Source organism: Anguilla rostrata, chromosome 1 (genome assembly GCF_018555375.3).
Source record: "Anguilla rostrata isolate EN2019 chromosome 1, ASM1855537v3, whole genome shotgun sequence".
NCBI classification, from domain to species: domain Eukaryota; kingdom Metazoa; phylum Chordata; class Actinopteri; order Anguilliformes; family Anguillidae; genus Anguilla; species Anguilla rostrata.
The window spans coordinates 58041994-58061211 of NC_057933.1; the positions used below are offsets into that span (position 1 = coordinate 58041994).

Here is a 19218-nt window from a genome sequence, read left to right on the forward strand (position 1 = left end):
CTGTACCACACCGTCTCCCAAAATAAATAATGCTAATACTGATATTATTACATCTTTCAAGTTGTATGTTAGTATGATTAAGTGAACTTAGACTCCAAAATTTTGTTTAATGTCTAATCACAGACCTGAAAAACAGGTCAGCTCCCAGAGACCCCTCAGCTGGTGTTCATTCTTTCATGGGCAGCCAAAGGCTAACATGTTGGCTTTAACGACCCAACACCAAACTGCCAGGAAATGAAGCAAGCCACGAAAAATGAGCGGGACTAATTCCTGCTCATGTGTGTGTATGTGTGAACACAGTTCATTCATCTCTCACACTACACAGCAAATAGACTCAACAAACCCCTGTGAACTGGCCACCCGTCAGGTGACGTCCTCCTGCCCACCATGCCTCCTGCCCCCCCACCCCCTCTCCCCATCATGAGCTGGGCAGCTGACAGCCGCGCATCACCCCACCCCTGCAGGAGTGCACTTCTTCGGCCAAAACAGACCCCACCAGCAAGAGCGTTATGGGCACACAGCCCAGAGTGGAAAGAATGTGCAGTGTTTGAATTTTGATGATCAAATAATACAAAGATGGGAACTTTCATTGGCTGTATTCAGATGTACTCTGTCTCCATAGACTGTCTCCAGTCAGCAGCAGAACCAGGAACTTGGGGCTGAGAACAGAGGTCTAGATGGGAAGGGACTTAGGATCGTAAGACTGGGGAGTGTGGCAGGAAGAACCCGGGCCTCTTCAATGGACAGCAGAGTGAAGAATAACAGATACAGAGTGGGGCAGTATGAATAAAGGACTTGGGTATTACAGATACAGAGTGGGGCAGTATGAATAAAGGACAGGGGTATTACAGATACAGAGTGGGGCAGTTTGATGAAGGACTGGGGTATTAAGATACAGAGTGGGGGCAGTTTGATGAAGGACTGGGGTATTAAGATACAGAGTGGCGCAGTATGATGAAGGACTGGGGTATTACAGATACAGAGTGGGGCAGAAGGAAGAAGGTCTGGGGTATTAAGCACAAGCAGCAGGGCAGGAGCAACAGATGCTTGGGGTATGAACAGCATGGACCTGGGCCCCGGGGAAGGCATCATGAAATAGGGAGTTGTATCAGAAGAATTAGGAAAAAATGACCTTCTTCAGAGGTATCCATTAGCATCAGCTTCTTGGCTGTCTTAGTATATAACATCAGAAAACAATTCCTTTGAGGCCTGTTAATTTATTTATTCTATTTACTGAGACCAGTTAATTAATTTATTAACTTTACTACTGATTACAAAAATGCTTTTTTAATACCTTTCAATCAGTTTGTGTTGTGTCTTTATGCCTTCACAGTGATAATGTACTAAACAGTTCCATATAAAAATATTTGAGCAACTCTGTGTGCAAGCGTGCGTGTGTGTGTGTGTGCGTGTGTGAATGCGTGTATGCTTGCATGCCTGCGTGTGTACAGGTGCTTCAGTATTTGCTTCAGTACTTTTTATTTACTGACATAGGAAGTTGAACTAAGGATCTCCATTAGGCTACAGTGCCCTCTGCTGTCTGAGAGCTCAACAGCCACGTCAGTCCATTAGTTACAGTGGACAGTATCAAACAAAACACCAGAACAACAACGTAGGGTCTCAGGCAATTAAACAATTCCAAGCCCTCGGAACTTTATAACGAAGCCCTTTATAAGCCCTTTATAAATTAGATTAGCGGCTAATTAAAGTCAATCGGTTGCCTTAAATGCCATTTTAAATCACATCTGTGATAAATATCTAAATCTAGCACAAACACTTCTTTAACAATCATCTCCCTCAAAATATGCAAAACACATTAGGAAATAATCCTGAACCAGACTGTTTAATTTGAGACTGATTTCAGAGATAGGTTGGGTGCACAAAATATGTTAACGAACAGGAGGCAGCGTAAGTCAGGATGAACTACCAGACTGCAACAATATGAGTGTAGCACTGCAAGAATGCACAAATCAAAGACAAGGGAATTACATTTTGGAGAAGTGGAAATGTATCAGTCATAAAAATCGTTTCATTTAAAAGCCAATAAATTGTCTGTGCCCTGTTGAAAAGGGTCTAATAAAGGGTCTGGTTGTGAAGTTTGGAGAACATCCAGAATTAGCCAACTTAGGCACTGAAAACACTTTTCTGTGCACTCACAGAAACAGGGAAGAAGCAAAAACATGTATAGTGATTCTTTTGACTTCTTCAGCATGACCGAAAAATATAAAATCACAGCATCTCCTAGTATATTACACTTCTCATTTTATTTCCCTGACCTAGGCTCGTCAAAATAATATATTTACAAATTCAAAGGACTTTTACTTCAAAGTCAGTCAGGTATTTAAAAAAAATCAGTAACATTTACCTCATATAAATGTAATAAAATTTGTAATTAACAATTTTGTGCTTAGTTTAAGATAATTACTCTGTCATTATCAGTGGATTTTCAACTGGGCTAGTGAACACACTGCACACCCTCTCTGTCACTAGAACCAAGCGGTCCAGTGCATGGCTGAGGGGCCAGGGACCACTGTAGATCTGAGATACAGCCGTGATGAAAGCATTTAGCATACAGTACTTTTCCAGCTCTATAAAATGATTATTGGAAAAAAAATAGTGTATTTTTTGCTCAGAATAAGCATATTAGAGCATATTAAGCTAACAAGAAATATAGTAATCCAGCTTGCTGCCACATTCTGAATTCTCCAGAGAAACACCACTTCATTGTAATGGGAGAGAGAGGCTTTAGGAAGCACAAAAAACAATGACTTACGACGTGCTGACAAACACTGTCTCCTCTGAACCAATCAAAACACTTTGCTCGCCATAGTGATTCATTTTGTTAAGAGTCACTGATAACACATGACAACTCTGCCATTTTAGTTTTTCTTAGGCCTCAATCTCCCATCCATACTATTAGGCACTTAACTAACCGTACTAGGTGTAATGGGAATATAAGTACATGCGCATAAATGGCACAGATGGGACTCCTTTACAGAAAGGAGATCAATTACGTAGCTTATTTTCCTTGATCGCTTACCACATTGAGGGATGTCAGTGCGGATTGAGCTCAATTAATGACATTTCGTGAGGGCCTGAGGACCCAAGCTCACGACGGGCCCTTGGAATTTCACAAACATGTCAGAACCAGAAGCATCACACAGCGATGGCCCAAAGGACAGAGGATCCCCGCTGTCGCCACGGCTTCACCGAGATCAGACAGAGGAGCACCGGGCTAATTGGCCGCCGGAGATGGGGCAGAGCTTCAGCTGGGCACTGGTCTTAGACTGTCAGCTTCTGCTCTGGAGCGGCTGCTGTTCTCTGTTCACATTACATCTGCGGCATCGCTTTTTAATAATTAGCTCTCGGGGGGGGGGGGGGGGGTCATGTGTGACTTTCACTACATTTCTTCTGTCCCGGCCCTTTTGAAGGCGCTTAATGTCTACAAATAGCCATAAAATGGTATAACAGTAGAGGCGCTAGGGTGGAGCATTGAAGGGATCAAGTCTTTGACAGGAAGATGTTTGTACCTTTTAAGCCAGGGTAATTAGAGTAATTCACCGACAGAAATCAAGCTATATGAACAGGTTTTAAGAGTTATGTCGGCCTCGGGCTAAATTGTCTGACAAGCAAGAAAAATGGGGTGTGTGAAGAAATGTTAGCGGTGTTTTGCAGACTGACAGCGAGATGAATGAGATGAATAGCTGTGAACAGGCACTATTCCAAGCTGTGGGACTACGCACCTGGCTTGAAGTGAGGCAGGGAGTGGACACCGGGCCACGTGTCCTCAGAAGGTGTGCCCAGGACCTACAATGACACGGATCACATTCTGTAACACTGGACCCAACCGTCACTGATATAACATTCAATCACCCAGGCCCTGCAATAGCAATGCTGCACTCCAGAATGACACGGAGGTAGACGCACATTAGATAGCGTCACCCAAGGTACAATGATAAAAACATAATGGTCTTTTATGACATGCTAATGTATACCACAGAGACATACAAACCTCTCTTTTTAACTATGATCTTCAACAGCGAGTCCAGCTTTAAACCATGTGGCCATAGTAGCCGATAAAAACAAGGTATGAGTATGAGACCTGCTACCAAAAATGGAGTGTAAATATTGCGGTATCACAGTTCCCAACAAAATGAGAATGTCAGTATGGCAGTTTAAATGCTCCCTGTTGGTACTTATTGCTGGTTAGCGATGGCCTGTGGGATAATATGGTTATAGTCATTATAGCTGCTCGTTGGAAACCAATTCACTCAAATGGGAATCAAAACAAGACAGCATGAAGTTGTTATCCTTCCAGAAATCTGATGAGGCTTCTGAACAAGAGGCAGAGAGAGGAGGCTTTGAGCTGTTGCTCTTTCAGATCTGGAGTGAAGAATGTCTGAGCTCCTGTTTATCCGAAGCTCAACCCGGGTTGACCGCCCTGGAAGGGGGAGGAGCCCAGTGGAGGTGCCCTAAGCTCCGCCCCCCATGGGACACGGCTGAGCACACAGCTCCATTAAAACCAGCGCTGCGCCGCACCCCAGACACCTCAATCACAAAAGAGGGCGAGAATAAACCGCAGCAGAGACATGGGTGAGAGAGAAGGAGAGAGGGGAAGAAAGTGAGACGGGGCACTGAAGAGAAAAAAAGAGGAGAAAGAGAGAACAAAAAAAGAGCTGGCCCGCTGGTGGCGGAGTGACAGGACCCCCCACGTTGAGCACCGCAGCCCTGGCAGAGAGAGGGCCCTTGAAGGGGGGCAGCCTCTCTGGTGACGGGCACCAGCCGCCGAGCGCTGGCTGATTAACACCCAGCCGCAAATCAGGCCAGCTCCCTGCAGCCCCAATTTGCACAGCCTCGTCGGGTCAAAGGAATTCAGCAAGACCTGCCTTCTGAAGGCCGAGTGCAGCCAGGGCTTCTGAGCACGTGCAAGCAAGTAAAACTAACAGGGTCGGTGAACAGGCTGGCTTTGACAGGTCCGCAAGAGGTCGGCTCTCCATTTTTAATACCGACTCTGAGCATAAAATCACAGAGAAATGCGTTCATTAATGTTGCCACACTGTGTCAAGGCTGTCATATATAAACAAAAACAGAAAAAAATTCCATTACTCCAGCAATAGCAAAAATCAGCATGAAGGCAGATTCCAGACGGACCCGTTGGTACCATTCAGGCAGAGTATATTTTGTAATTCTGCGATTTTCTGCTTTACTGCCAGGCCTCGCATCTGTGGTATCGATAACAGGAAAGGGGACTGGAGACGGAAAATCTGTTTGAAATTGAAGGCATTGGCAGGGATGCAGGGGAGCGAATATGAAAGGCTGCTGAGGTGGAAGGCTGCGCTTCGGTTCAAAGAGAGAGCTGAAATTACTGGGTCAAAATCAATGTCTGCAAAAAGTTGTGATGAGCCAGACTCTGTGTGAGGTGGAGACACAAGGCTGTGAGTATGTGTGGGGTGTGTGGTGTGCATGTGTGTCTGTGTGTGTGTGTGGCAAGCGGCCAAAACCAGACTTCGTTTTTGAAGCTCATTTCCTGGTGTTGTAGTTCCTGGTTGCTCACTAGCGCCACTACGGATGGCTCCAGTATAGGTGTTTTCATATCCGGTTTCCATGTAAGTCTACGGTACAAATGCAATAAAAATACAAAGCCACTAATTTTTTCTCACAAGAACAAATAGTCATAATAGGTGTATTTTATTCGTCTTATGACTGTCCATGGGTCTATTTTATGATTTATTGCATCATTTGGGGACAGGGCCAATATTTGTTCTGGACCAATGAGGTACAGCTTGCGTCACTTCCGGATTACTTCGGAGGACTATGCTACAGTAGGGGCCACAGTCTATGGTCACTGGGGTGGGCGGTGGCGCTTCTTGGCCTTGCCATTGCGGCTCCGGCTACGGTCCGCCTGTGCTAAGTCTGAAAATGCAGGCATCCCATTTCGTGGTGATTTCATTATGGCGTGTGCTATTTACAGCTGCACTAGACGACCATAAAATAATCCTCCTCTTAAGTTTTTCGGTAGCCGAGTCATTTTTACTATTTCCTTTAGCCTACTTAACCAAATAATTACTCGGCAGAAAGCGTAATCAGCCTGCTATATTTGGTAAACCAGCAGTAGCCTGTGCTAAAACAGTTCGCAACTTCGGCTACCAAGCCGTTTCACTAGCTAGCTAACCTTAACCGGCAAACATTCAATCTGTCAAACGTGTTTGGCGGCTTGTCAGTCGTGTACATTCCGTAAATGTCTACCTGGGCCATGCTTCAAGCATGTGACAAAGCTACTATAATCCCGATTTTGGGATAAACACTTTTTCAGTTTCACGAAGCGAATTAAGAGTCTCAAGGTTCATTTGTTGAAATCACACACACAGAATTTAACGAAATTAACCATCTTGGCATTTAGAAAGGAATATGTTTTTAGCATTTAAGAGACCGACAAGCTAGGCATTTAAGACAGTGGTTCTCAGAATCGGTTCTGGCGGCTCCTTGCGTATATTGGCTTTTCTCCATTGGTTTTGATGATTTACAAGAAAAAAACGATAGCCTAATAATAATTAGAAATTCAACGTAGGCTACATTATTTTTGTCTTCATGCACCAGGTGGAAAACTTGCTGTACAAAGTGCGTTGTCATATTTACACGCCTGCAGATCAGTTATTAAAATACTTGGTAGATTTGTTAATAACCGCTGACAGTGTTAATTTTTATTCGGTAGAAAGTGATTTGCGAACGATCGGTCAGCTAGCGTCACCCAGCAAGTGAACACCACAAACGGCGATGGAGTAGCTAGTAGTAGCAGTTACTGGCTCATTAACTGACTGGCGAAAACCTACGACGATAACTTGCTCGGTTAACAGCAGATCTACCAGACAGTTATACGAAAATTAGCCTAGTCAAATCACCAGTAGCCTACACATCTCCGATTGATTGACCATCACGTGTAGTCAATGTTCTTCCCCTGTGGTTCATATTGCTAATGCGTGAGCTAACCACGGATAGCCTACCTAGCTCACTGGCAAGCTGATATGCTAGTTAAGCATATTCGTTTTGCTGAGAAACATGAATTGAAGATAACTGAACATAGCCTAATTGTATTTTTAATGTCATACATATAACGTGATTACATGACAGTACAGTCACGGATGGAAATTAAACTCCGTAAACATCTGATAATATATTTTAAAGCATAACGGCAGACAGTCAGCTAGCCTCGTTCAGGTTGATGGGCTTTTCCGCACCGGACTGTCAATCAAATTGTAAAAATCACAGAGCGGCTTTTAAACTCTGTGGTTTTGGCTCCAACTCCAATATGGCCGCGCCCGCCATTGAGCTTCAAAACGTATTTTCGGAGACCCACGGAGAGTCAATGGGTGACGTCACAGTAGCTTTGTCCATATTTTTTACAGTCTCTGGTGTGTGGTGTGCGTTTGCACATCAAAGATGACAAACCACTTTGCATTAAACAGTCAGGAATTCTAAAAGGCTAAATTTAAAATGACATTGGTAAAAATAATTGCACTTTACAAGAGGAAAAACAGGCATTATTTATAAGGTAAAGACACAGTACAGAGATGGAGAAAGCAAGAAGAAGAGTGATCATCATATTCAGCTACAGAAGCCAGAGATTCACTTCCATCAGCTTTTATGACATAAACAGTAACAGTTTAACAGTACTGCAGTAATATTTCCATGTTCCTTAAACATAATCACAGAAATAGTTGTGTGCTTGGGTGGATAATTAACAGCCATCAGTCCTAGAGGCCTGTAATATAAGTGAATTTTAGTGTATGATAAAATCTTTGAAAATAGTTTAACTGGATGATATAATAAGGTTAAATATTTTTGTTTATAAAAAATACTTTAAAAGGAGACTATAGTTATTATCTTTAAGCCTTTTCACAAAGCTGGCTTTAAATATGCTAGGTTTAATTTTCATGATCTGGTTTGAATGAACATAACCACTGAAAATCATGAAAGTTCTGAAATGCAGTCTAGGATTAATGCAATCTTCCTAACACAAGTCAGATTTATTGAGTGTAATCATTGTTGGATTTTTGGCACAGAGCATGTGTTTCCAGTTCATTTTTTTCCCCTGCAGGCAAGTAATGCTTCATGACAGTAAAATTTACTGTTATAATAATACAATAAAACATGTATGCCTCTGATGTTTTTTTTGTTTGTTTTTTTTAAAAACTTTTGGCCCACACTCTTTTTTATTATACGATTATTACTTTCAGTTTTTATAACTGTTAATCTGCAATTCACACCTTTTTTGCTGTGTAATCTTTTTACATGCCAGCAATGTCTGCAATAATGTCTGTAAAGTACTTTTTTTCTCCAATCATATGTTCAAAGTCAGACTAAATAAAAATAAGAGTCCAAAATGTTACTGTCATAACACCATTATTGCCATGCAAGATACTAAATGTAATTATTCTGAATAGATTAGCTTCAATTTCAAGTAATACCCCCTTTCTTTTCTAATGAAAAATTCTTAAGTTCACAAACTTTAACATCTCCTGAATCTTGATTTATTCATCCATAACTCAAACCCTTTACCATTTAAATGAAAAGAGCACTGTTTAGCTTGGAGGAATATCTCAAATTGCATTACTTTGTAAAATCAATTTATTTTTAAATAAATAAAACAATGGCATACGTCATGAAATGCAAAAATTCTGCTGATCCAGCAGAGGGCAGTAGAGAACTGTAAATACAACAGCAGTCAGCGAAGTGGAACGCTTCAATGACAATCAATGACATTCAGGTCCACAGTAAAACAGAATCCTACTGCGGCTTGAATATAGATGTTCATAAAATGTTAATGTGTATATATGTGGGCACTGTTAGTTACCCTTAGTAAAACCCATTGCTTTTAACCAAAAAACTAAGATGTATGCCATTTACTTCGTCTCTGGCTATTGCCACTTAAGTTTAGCAAAAAAAAGCACTGAAAACACACACACGGTATGGATACACACAAGCCTAACACACATACACACGCACATACGCATGCACACACACCTCTGCGCACACACAGAAACACACACACATACCCATACATACACACACACACAGACACACAAAAGAGAGAGCTGTTTAAGCTGTGGAAGGACGGGGGAGAGGGAGGTGTGTTAAAAGTGACTTCAGCCCCACACAGAGGGTGATTATCCCATCTGCCTGTCAGCCAAACGCCGCCCCTTCCTCCCGGCCTCCGGGGGCAGCAAGTGAAATTAGCCCCCCCCAAAACTCCCCTTATCCTCCCGGTGGGGGATCACTCACACTCTTAATTACAGCACACACAAACACCATCGGTCACCGCAGTGCCGAGTACCCCGATCGCTTCATCATCACGCACGCTGTCAGGAATTCATTACACTGCGGACCTCCTTAATCCATCACAGGTGAACTGCGGCAGCCTTCCCAAAACAGCGCATGCAGCTGGGCTGACGTCTTGCTAGCGTACCTTACAGTGGGCCACTGAAGCCTGCCGACTGAGTTAGTCATAACCATAATAATAAGTTACCCCTCCCATAATCTCAGCAGGCCTAGAGTCTACTCTCAGCACGGTGACAGTATTTGTACTTGTCTGTGCAGTTACACATCATCCAGCTATTGCTGGGGGACAGTTATATCACCTCAGACCTACTCTGAGGCTGGAGAGAGGGAGATATCACTCATCCAGTTTAACACAACCCAGTCAGTGAACTCCACCGGTCTGAACTGCAGTGCTCGCCATGTACCCACTCTGCTCAGCTGCACTACTGTTCAGCTTATTGAAAGTAGAGATACACAGGACTACTCCTGTAAGTGATTATTCATTATACTAAAATGTGACATTGCTTTCTGGGCTACTACTGCAGCTTCCACTCACTGTAGTTTAAGAGAGCGCATGCCACGGCAATGCAGGAATAACACACTTTGATTTTAAACTTATTTTATCAATGGGCTGAGTTCAAGGATATCAAAAAGGAACAAACATTTATAGAACAAAGGAACCTGTGCCACCAGCCAAGCACTGATCTAATCCTGCTAGCAAAGAGCAACCAGCTTAGCAAATGACTGCTTTTATCTCTTTGGGGGAATGTGAGAGCCTGTTTGTCCCCTCTGATTGGAGTTCTGTAGACTAATGGTATTTAGCACAGCTGGTATAATTACATGTTGTATATTTAAAAGATGGTGACAGAGAAGGAGGCACAGATGCACCCATGCCTTGCTAGTCCAACTGAGAAAATGCAGCCATGTTAGACCATTGTTGAATCCTATATTGTACAATTGCTTGAATGTACACCTTTGCTTGACCATTGCTTGAAGATGCCCACCCCCCCGACCCCCAGCCCTCCCCTGGAAAAAAGTACATATCTAATAGCGAATGAGAAACAGAATACACAACAACAACATAACAATTTGGCCTTATTATGAGCCCACGCAATATCTGGACAACTATGACCCTGCTGCACTATAAAAAGGCTTTTACGTAGATGGGTGGCTATCCGAGAGCGTTATCCTCCTCAATTACACCAAGGCATCCTGGGTAACGACATCAGTAATCTGGCAGAATTCACATTCAGCAGAGACATTAGCAGATGAAGAGTATTGAGTTTCAGGAGGAGCATGCTCCCGGAGCTCTTAAAAGCTGGTCAGCACACACAAATTAAGATGCTATGCCCTGACAAATTTGGAACGGAAGGGAATAGAATGGTATGGAGCGGAGCACACACACTCTTCTGAACACCACTGTAAAGGACAAAGGGCCAGAGAACACAGCGCCTGAATTAGCGGGGTGGACTGGGTGTGTGCGCGTGCGGGGCGGGTCAAGTTGGAGTGAGGGCAACCGAACGGGGCGAGGGGCGAGGGCGCTGATGGATCTCCATCCCAGCCCTGCACGTCAGCCATAGCATGCATTATTGATGCGGGTTTTTAATGCCTTTTGAAGCGAAAGAAGAAAGCTGGGGATTAGGGCACCATCTGAATGTCAGCCTCTTTCTTTTGAAGGAGAAGTACAGCACATCTGCAGGAGGGGGAGGGGGTTTTGACACTCAACCACTGCCAGAGACAGGTGTGATCAAGGGCGCGATGTTAGCACTATTCCAATCCCATTTGCAGCCAACAATACAAACCTCAGATAAAATTCTGGGTTGTACACGGCTGAACCTTAGCTCACAAATAGACATGCTCTAATTCACTATAAGCTGCCTGAGCAAGTGATTCCCTTTAAATTTCAGCCAGGCAAACCTCACAGCCTTAGCCAGGCAGCAGATGCACAGTAGAGAGCAAGGGGAACACATTAGTGTGACTGATTTTCAGTGACAAGGGAATTTTATTTAAATGTAATCATTAAATTATGATTTAAAAAATTTAAATATTACATTAAATCTATACAATGATAGATCACAGCCCTAGAACATGCAACCATATTCAGTTATTATAGCTGCCAGAGAACGCACATTCTACAATCAGCTGGGTGCTTTTGAGGTTTCCCTGAGCGTTCCTTGAGAATGGGAGTAACAGATTCAGATAATAAAATTAACACACAACAATTAATCATTTCAATGCATGTGGAATTCATAAATCCAATTAGTTTAATGGCTGATTTGTATGATCAAAACAGCCAAATAAGTTAACTTCCCTATTTTTCTGAATAGCTATAACATCTAAATAGCCACTACGACAGAAAATGATTTTTGCTTGAACATTAAAATAAGAATACCCTGCTTGTAAATGGCTCACATGCAAACGTTTAGATGCAAAATATGTTTACTTTTCTTGTTATATGAACTGTGTTGTAAATATAAGGACAAACAATAGGGCATTACATATTTTAATAATGCCTTCACAGAGGCCATAGAATTGGCACAATGAAGATGTCCTAGATGATATGACCACCAAACATGCATTATATCCAAAACTGTTGAGAGGTAAAAGGTCCATTTTATCCAGTTGAGCATGCAATGAATCAAATGTGAACAACAAAAAATAGACAATGCACCAGACATAATATTTTTCAAATTTCAAATATCCAAATTTCTATATAATCACAGTGATTTCAGTGTATTATGTATTAGGCTGAATACGGTTCTCAAAATTCATTATTCATAAATATTAAGAAGCATTGCTGGATTGGGAAAACACACATAATAATACATATATTCAAAAAATTGCTACACATGTCCCCATACAATTCTATTAAAATTGTAATTTCAGTCATAAAATAGATTTATTAACAAAATGAATTTTTTGTATATGAGATAGAAAAACATTTCTATCGCTGATATACAATTCATCGGAGAGTACATATATTAGTAATAACATTTTTCATTGCTGATTCTATTTAATTTAATTTAAACATATTACAAAAGAGATAAAAGAGACTAAGATCAAATTGTAAAAACTGGAAAAAAATCAGTCATGTCAACGCAAAGACAACAAAGCCCAAGACTGCTCTGAAGAAACACATGGGACCGCATTACTACAAGGTCAAAGGTCGTGGCATCTTACCAACACTCGCTCCTGCCGCACGGGCTCAGAAAATATTCTGTCCCAAAATAGCCAGGCTGTGAGCAGAGCGCATGTATTTTTTAACAGAGAGATTATAAATTTGATTGACAGATCGATCTGAAGGTGAAAATACGAGGAGGTTAATCAGGGTTTCGGTCTGGGCTGGTGACCGGAGTCCCCCTGATAGAGCGATCTTTATTTCAGGCATGCGTTCAATGGGTCAATTATAGCATCTCTCGCTGCGGCAGATGTCTGCCTGCATCGGGTAATAGCGACAGTTATTATGACATCACTGCATTTATTTTCTTAACAAATGCCCTTATCCAGGGTGGATTACACTGCTTACATTCTACACATTACTCATGTATACAGCCGGACCAAGGGCTTAAAAAAGCCAGACACAGTTTAAACCTACAACCTTGTACAAGTCAGCTGCACTTCTCCGACCACTATAGCTGCCATGCAGCGTTCTAATGCTAAGGCAATAACCATGAAACCCGGAGTTCAATAAGTATTTACACAGCTTCAGAACCCCTCTCGCATGGAATGTTCTGCCTTTCTCCCTGAATCCCAGAGTGTAAAATCCTGAATATATACAGCAGCATTATTGTTGTGTGTTTTTGTGAGAAGGGGGCATGTGAGACTCCAGCGAGCAGTCTTATTATTCCCAATGTCAAGAGCATCTCTGGTGGGAGAGAATTGAAATGCGATGTGCATTGTCTTCTGGGTAAACACTGACACACATGAACCCAGATACCTACACACACTCCTGGCAAATTCACACAGACCTGTCCGTATTCATGTTCTGTTTCTGGGGAGTAATAATCTTCTGGCTGACATAGACACATATATACTTTGTCTTGCCTTGACCTCCACATTACAAATTCAAATAGATTAAAACCCAGTAGACACAGCATATCCTGAATATTATCATCAGACAAGGACTCTACAATATTGCCTAACAAGATTGCCTAATTAAAGAAAAACTCATGAAAAAAAGCTCACAGCCCTCTGTGCCTTTAAAAATCCTCTGGCTTCAGAAGATTAAAGAAACAATTCCTGCTAGTAAGACAAACAACTTTGCATAAAAATGCAATTTAGTGCAAACAAACATGTGTCAGCATAAACCCCTTGAGCAAACTCAAGCATATTTTAATGATATACTGATGGTAAAGAATCTCAGGAATCATTGTAGTTCCATTATGGGTACAAAATTATATTATAAAACTGGACAGGCTATTATACATACATTGAATAAGAGTACTAAGGCTCTACCACACAAACGTGTTATATAGTGCAAGTGTACAGTTGGACATACAAAGAATTTTGCAATCAATGACGATCATCAGATCCCTCTTGTACCCAACAGCAGATCCAGGATCAAAGTAGTAACCATAACTGTAACCCTTTCCATTACATTAGCAATTATTAAACTGATGTAGGATCAGGGTTTTGTGGTAGAATCTACTACCATGTAGTTTCTCAGCTATAGTCCACTATAAGACTAAAAATATCCAGACACTCCTTGGACTGTGGCTGTTTTTCATTGTTTGGGCTAGGCTCCTTAGTTCCAGTGAAGACAAGTCTTAATGCTACAGCAGACAATCACATTCTAGACTATTCTGTGCTTCCCCAACATTTTTGGGAAGGCCCTTTGCTGTTTCAGCATTACAATGCCCCCAAGCACACAATGAGGTCCATACAGAAATGCTTTTGTCAAGAATGGTGTGGAAGAACTTGACTGGCCTGCAGAGCCCAGACCTCAACCCCATCCAACACCTTTGGGATCAACTGGAAAGCCAACACCGATCCAGGCCTTAAACGTCCAATCAATGCCCAAGGTCACAAACAGTTTTCTGGCTGAATGGAAGAAAATTCTAGCAATGCTCCAACATCTAGTACAAAGCCTTCCCTGAAGATTGGAGGCTGTTATAGCAGCAAACGGTGGACCAGATCCATATTAATGCCCATCATTTTGGAAGAGATGTTCTATGTCAGGTGTCCACATACTTTTGGCCATGGTGCACTTAGTAGAGTTCCTTCAGCCAACTACTATTGCATTTTCTTTTTCACTTATTGACTATTCTTTTCCAGAGACTTAAAATTCAAAACAGTAGATGAACATGATAATTGTCAAATACTGACAATTTAAAAAAACCATCAGTATAACCTGCCAGTATTTCCTTTCACGGAAGACTATACTCAGTAATATTCAGAGCAATAACCATCCGAAATTAACATGGACTTCTTGAAAGAACAGCGAGAAAACAATGTCAGAACGTGAAAGTAAACTGTCAGTTTCAAAAAAGCAGGAATGTTTTCAGCCAATACCCCGCCTGAGGTGCATGTTACATTTTTACATATTTATCAGGCATAAACGTGGATCTTTTTTCGCTGACAGCTGAGTACACAAGGCGAGGGAAAACCTTATTAGGAGTGAAAAGAGAAACTGAGCCAATTAGTGAGTCAGCATTTCAACCTTCATTTTATGTCAAAAATGATATCAAGCCTGGATTGTTGGTGCATGCATGCGAGAATAGTTGTGTGTGTGAGCGAGTGCGTCTGCGCACATGCATATGTACATGCATGTGTGTGTGTGTGTTTATGTACTTGTGTGTGTGCGTGCGTACGCGCATACATGCATGTGTGTGAGTGTGTGTCTTCCTGCATAGGTTCACCAAGCGCAAATAAAGCTTGTTGATATAAAAGCCCTCCTTTTGGAATGTGACCCCTCTCTTTCCAGTGCCCCCATGAATGTGCCCCCATTAGAATCTGGCTGTTGGCACAAGGAGGGCTACAAGCGCACCCAGCACCAAGCTTGGCAGCAGGCCACCTGAGCACCTCTTATCCCCTTTTCTTGTAGGGGGGTGGTGGTGAAGGGGGTTATTCCTGATAGATTTAGGAAGCTGCCTAGGGCAGATCTCCTCGGCAGCAACAAAAAAAAGAACAATCGATACTGCCTACTTTCCCACCGTCTCCTCCACTACTGGGATTGGTTAGTAAAGCGTATCTTCAGGGCTGCTCTCCAGCTCCTGAAAATCTTTTCATCCGGCCTTGAACAATGATAACAGCAATCCCATTTTCTTCCCACCTGTACATCTTTTTTTTTTTTGCAGCCATAATCACTGCTTCCATGACCTATTTTTTCAAAGTTGAGGATGGATAGGAATGCTTCACTATTACTCATTATTCTTATATCAATTATGGGCTAATTATGGAAAATGACAGTAGATGACATTCCAGAATTAATACACTCTGGAATACTCTTCTTTAAATATTTATTGAGATCATCAGCCTTGCGAAGAAATATATTCAGATGAACATTTTCTTCACTCATTTCACATTTGTAACTAGATTTGGAGTTCAGATGTGTCACATGTAATAAATTATATTGTGTAAATGGGCCAAATTATGGCAATGCAAGAAGGGGATAAAATTTTCAGTGAAGAAGTATTTCAAATGCCAAAATAAAAAGGTAACCTTGACAAAATGACTACAAAACTGCAAGGCAATCACACAACTATACATACTGTAAGAATGCAAACAGTACTGGACATTAGTAACCCTAACACATACACAAAGGACCAGAGTATATACAATATGATTGAACAGTTACTAATACAAAGTACAACGAGGAAATGAAGTAATTTCTCACCAGAAATATCCGCTCAAGCTGGTCTTGAATATCCTTCATCCCTGGAAATGCAGCCACGCCTTGGATCATTTCAATGAAGATGCACCCCACACCCCTGAAATACAGAAATGGAAGAAAAAGGAATGAATGTACTAGTACACAATCACCAGTGAGTAATTTATGCACATTGTATACAACAAAACAGCCAGAAACCTAAACTTTTTCTCAGAAAAAGATTTCTAAGGGGTAGGAAGTGAACTTCACACTGGGGCACAGTTTAAATGCAAAGGAATTGTTCAAGAAGATGAGTGCAACCTTACATGTTACAACCCCATACATATTTTGCCACACAGCCATTTTAAAATTTAATTACATTTTAAATTTTATAAACTAAACTAAAAATAACAAGCGAATGTTAAATAATCTAACTAGCCTGCACGCCAATACCCAGAATCTACTGCAAGTTATTTGCACATCTGTATGTATATAAATTGGCATCTGGTTAACTGCCTACATTAGATAGATGGATAGATATACAGTACATGTCATACAGGTAATTTCCATATGAAATAATAACAGCAGAACATTATAGTTTGGGGATGAATAGTGCACATACAATATTATACATTGAACAAATAACCAGGACAGAAAACATAATAGATCAGTTGCAGTCAAAATATATCCGAACAACTGCTTGCCGTGTTTTTAGCCTGGGTTTCTCCAGATATCCGAGTCATCTCCATTTAAAAGAAAGAGAAAAAAACAAACTCATGAACCACCAACAGTGACAAGCCCTTATTTAATTAGGACTGGCCTCCTGCAGCATCGGGGTCTGACTCAATATGGTGGGCGGAATACTGGTGAGGAGACTTAGCAGAAAAAGAGGTGAGACTGGAACTGGTCATACATGGCTCTTACTGGGCTGAGCTGTAAATTACATTACATTATAGGCATTTAGCAGACGCTCTTATCCAGAGCGACGTACAATGCTTGCTCTGACTAATCGTGTGCTTTCATTGGCCAGTGGTTAACCTTTAAAGGGGACACAGTGCTTGAGTGAAGGCTAAAGACATATGACAATGATGCATTATTTTCTCATTATAACCTGCAATGAACTCTTCAATGATTACCTGTACTGTAGCATCTACAGATTAACCCTCTCTGAATCACCCCTTTACAGATGGAGAATTCCACCGAGCCTACACCGGCAAGACTGAGCAATGTCTCAGTGTTAGACATTGTTATAACTGACAGTTACATGCAGTCAGCTAAGCCACACTATGAATGAATGCAGATAAGCCCTCTGCAACAACTTGGGTCTGATTATAGTTACAATGTTCCCTCATAGGAATTACGTGTCTTTTAAAGAATCCATTCTTAAACTTAAAATTCAGCTAAATTTGATGCTGTTTGGCAGTCACTAGCATTCAATATATGAATAGGGACTTGATTCCATTGAGAGCCAGACTGATAATGCATGTAGTTCACAGACACAATTCTCAGACTTCCTGTTTTAAAAGACGCATGATACTGGATATATGATATTGAACTTACCACACATAAAGCACTCTTTTTTTGTTTTCAAAGAGAAAGCTAAATTATGTTAAAAAAAAAAAAAACAATCACAAAATGCGTTGAATGACAATTAGAAAGCAACATCGATGTTTGCTGAAAACATCATTGAAATGACTAGCGGTGCAGCTCGCTCCATCTATCACCTTGAAGGATATGGATGCCACTCATCTCTGCTCATTACGGCACGGCTTCATTAGGCACCGGGGAAAAACACTGATCTCCAGTCCAACAAACAAAGGAGTCCGTCATGACGAATTACTTAAATTCACCCATGCCACATTATTCTAGAGACTTCTCTCTCACAGAGAACATCAGTTCTGTAGAAGAGCTTTCACACGGGGGCCGCCTCATTGAAGTGAACGGCTGGGAGAGGCAGACACTCGACTAGGACGACAGCATCTAATGTTACCAACAGCACATTTTCCTCAAATATATAAGACACAATGCTGTTTTATGCCTGCCTCTCCTTTTAGCTTCAAAACAGTACAGCGCTGTGAATATCAACATATGACTGAGATGACAACCCGCAGCAAAGAAAGTCCCACTCAACATGACGAGAGAATGGAGAAATGTTAAACGGGATTTCCTCAAAATCGCGATGCCGTTTTCACCGTGCTTCTGCACTGGCGTGCTAACCGAATGCTTCTTTAAGAAGAAGGCATTTCTGGAAGTGGCTCTGACAGTCTCGGAGGCCACTGTTCAGCCCTGCAGAGAAAGACCCAGGGATGCCCTTCTGTGTGTTTAAACTCACGTCAGAGTTCATTTGTCAGCCAGCTATTGTTACTGACAGATTCGGTTAACGGTCCAGCACACACTCACCCGTTCACCCCACCTCCCCCAGTCCCTCACAGGAAACAACCCAGCAGTCACGTTGCTGATAAAGAACATTTTAAAACCAGGACGGCTGCTGCTGCTGCTGCTGCTCAGTTCACACAGCTCAGGCCCTTTAGAACCAAACATTATGAAATTTTCATTGGAATTTACATGTAATCTATTCCATCTGCCTCAATACCATGAACATTCTCGGAGTCCCATGGAGCGATTATGAGCTGATATTCTCACTCACTACTATGTAGACATTACTGGAAAAAAAATTAATTTACTTACAATTTTACGCATTTATGCATGGGAGTCTATCCTGCATCATTACATGGCCGATATAAAGTTAGTAAATATCAAATATAATGACTGAAATCCGATCCCCAAGTTAATCACCTTTGAATAACCTTTAAGTAGAACATGGAAACAAAAATTAAAGTATGTCATCAATATGACATACAATATCGTCACTGAATTTTGTTTTATATATTACGTGAGAATATAAATAAACTTGCATATATGTCCTACACAAAATTAAGGACAAAGTGCAACATCAGAATGCAGAAGTCCTCACTGAGGTGAAAAAAGGCCTCTCTCCAGTCTTGTCCACCTGCTCCCCCCTTTTCCTACTGATCTTTAATTGCCCATCGAAAGATGCAGCTGAGGTCTTTTATAGGGCTGCCCCCATGGAGGCC

General features: G+C 41.5%; 1 protein-coding gene across 3 annotated transcripts in view; it reads right to left on the reverse strand.

The window, feature by feature from the left end:
* cdk14 (cyclin dependent kinase 14) overlaps positions 1-19218 on the reverse strand; it is a 145803-nt gene that overhangs the window by 52502 nt on the left and 74083 nt on the right. For all 3 annotated transcript variants that reach the window (XM_064344736.1, XM_064344757.1, XM_064344748.1), the window contains 2 exons: positions 16151-16244; positions 3744-3807 (listed from right to left, as the gene is read on the reverse strand). In XM_064344736.1, coding sequence (XP_064200806.1) covers positions 3744-3807; positions 16151-16244 — 158 coding nt within the window. The remainder of the gene's footprint in view (positions 1-3743; positions 3808-16150; positions 16245-19218) is intronic.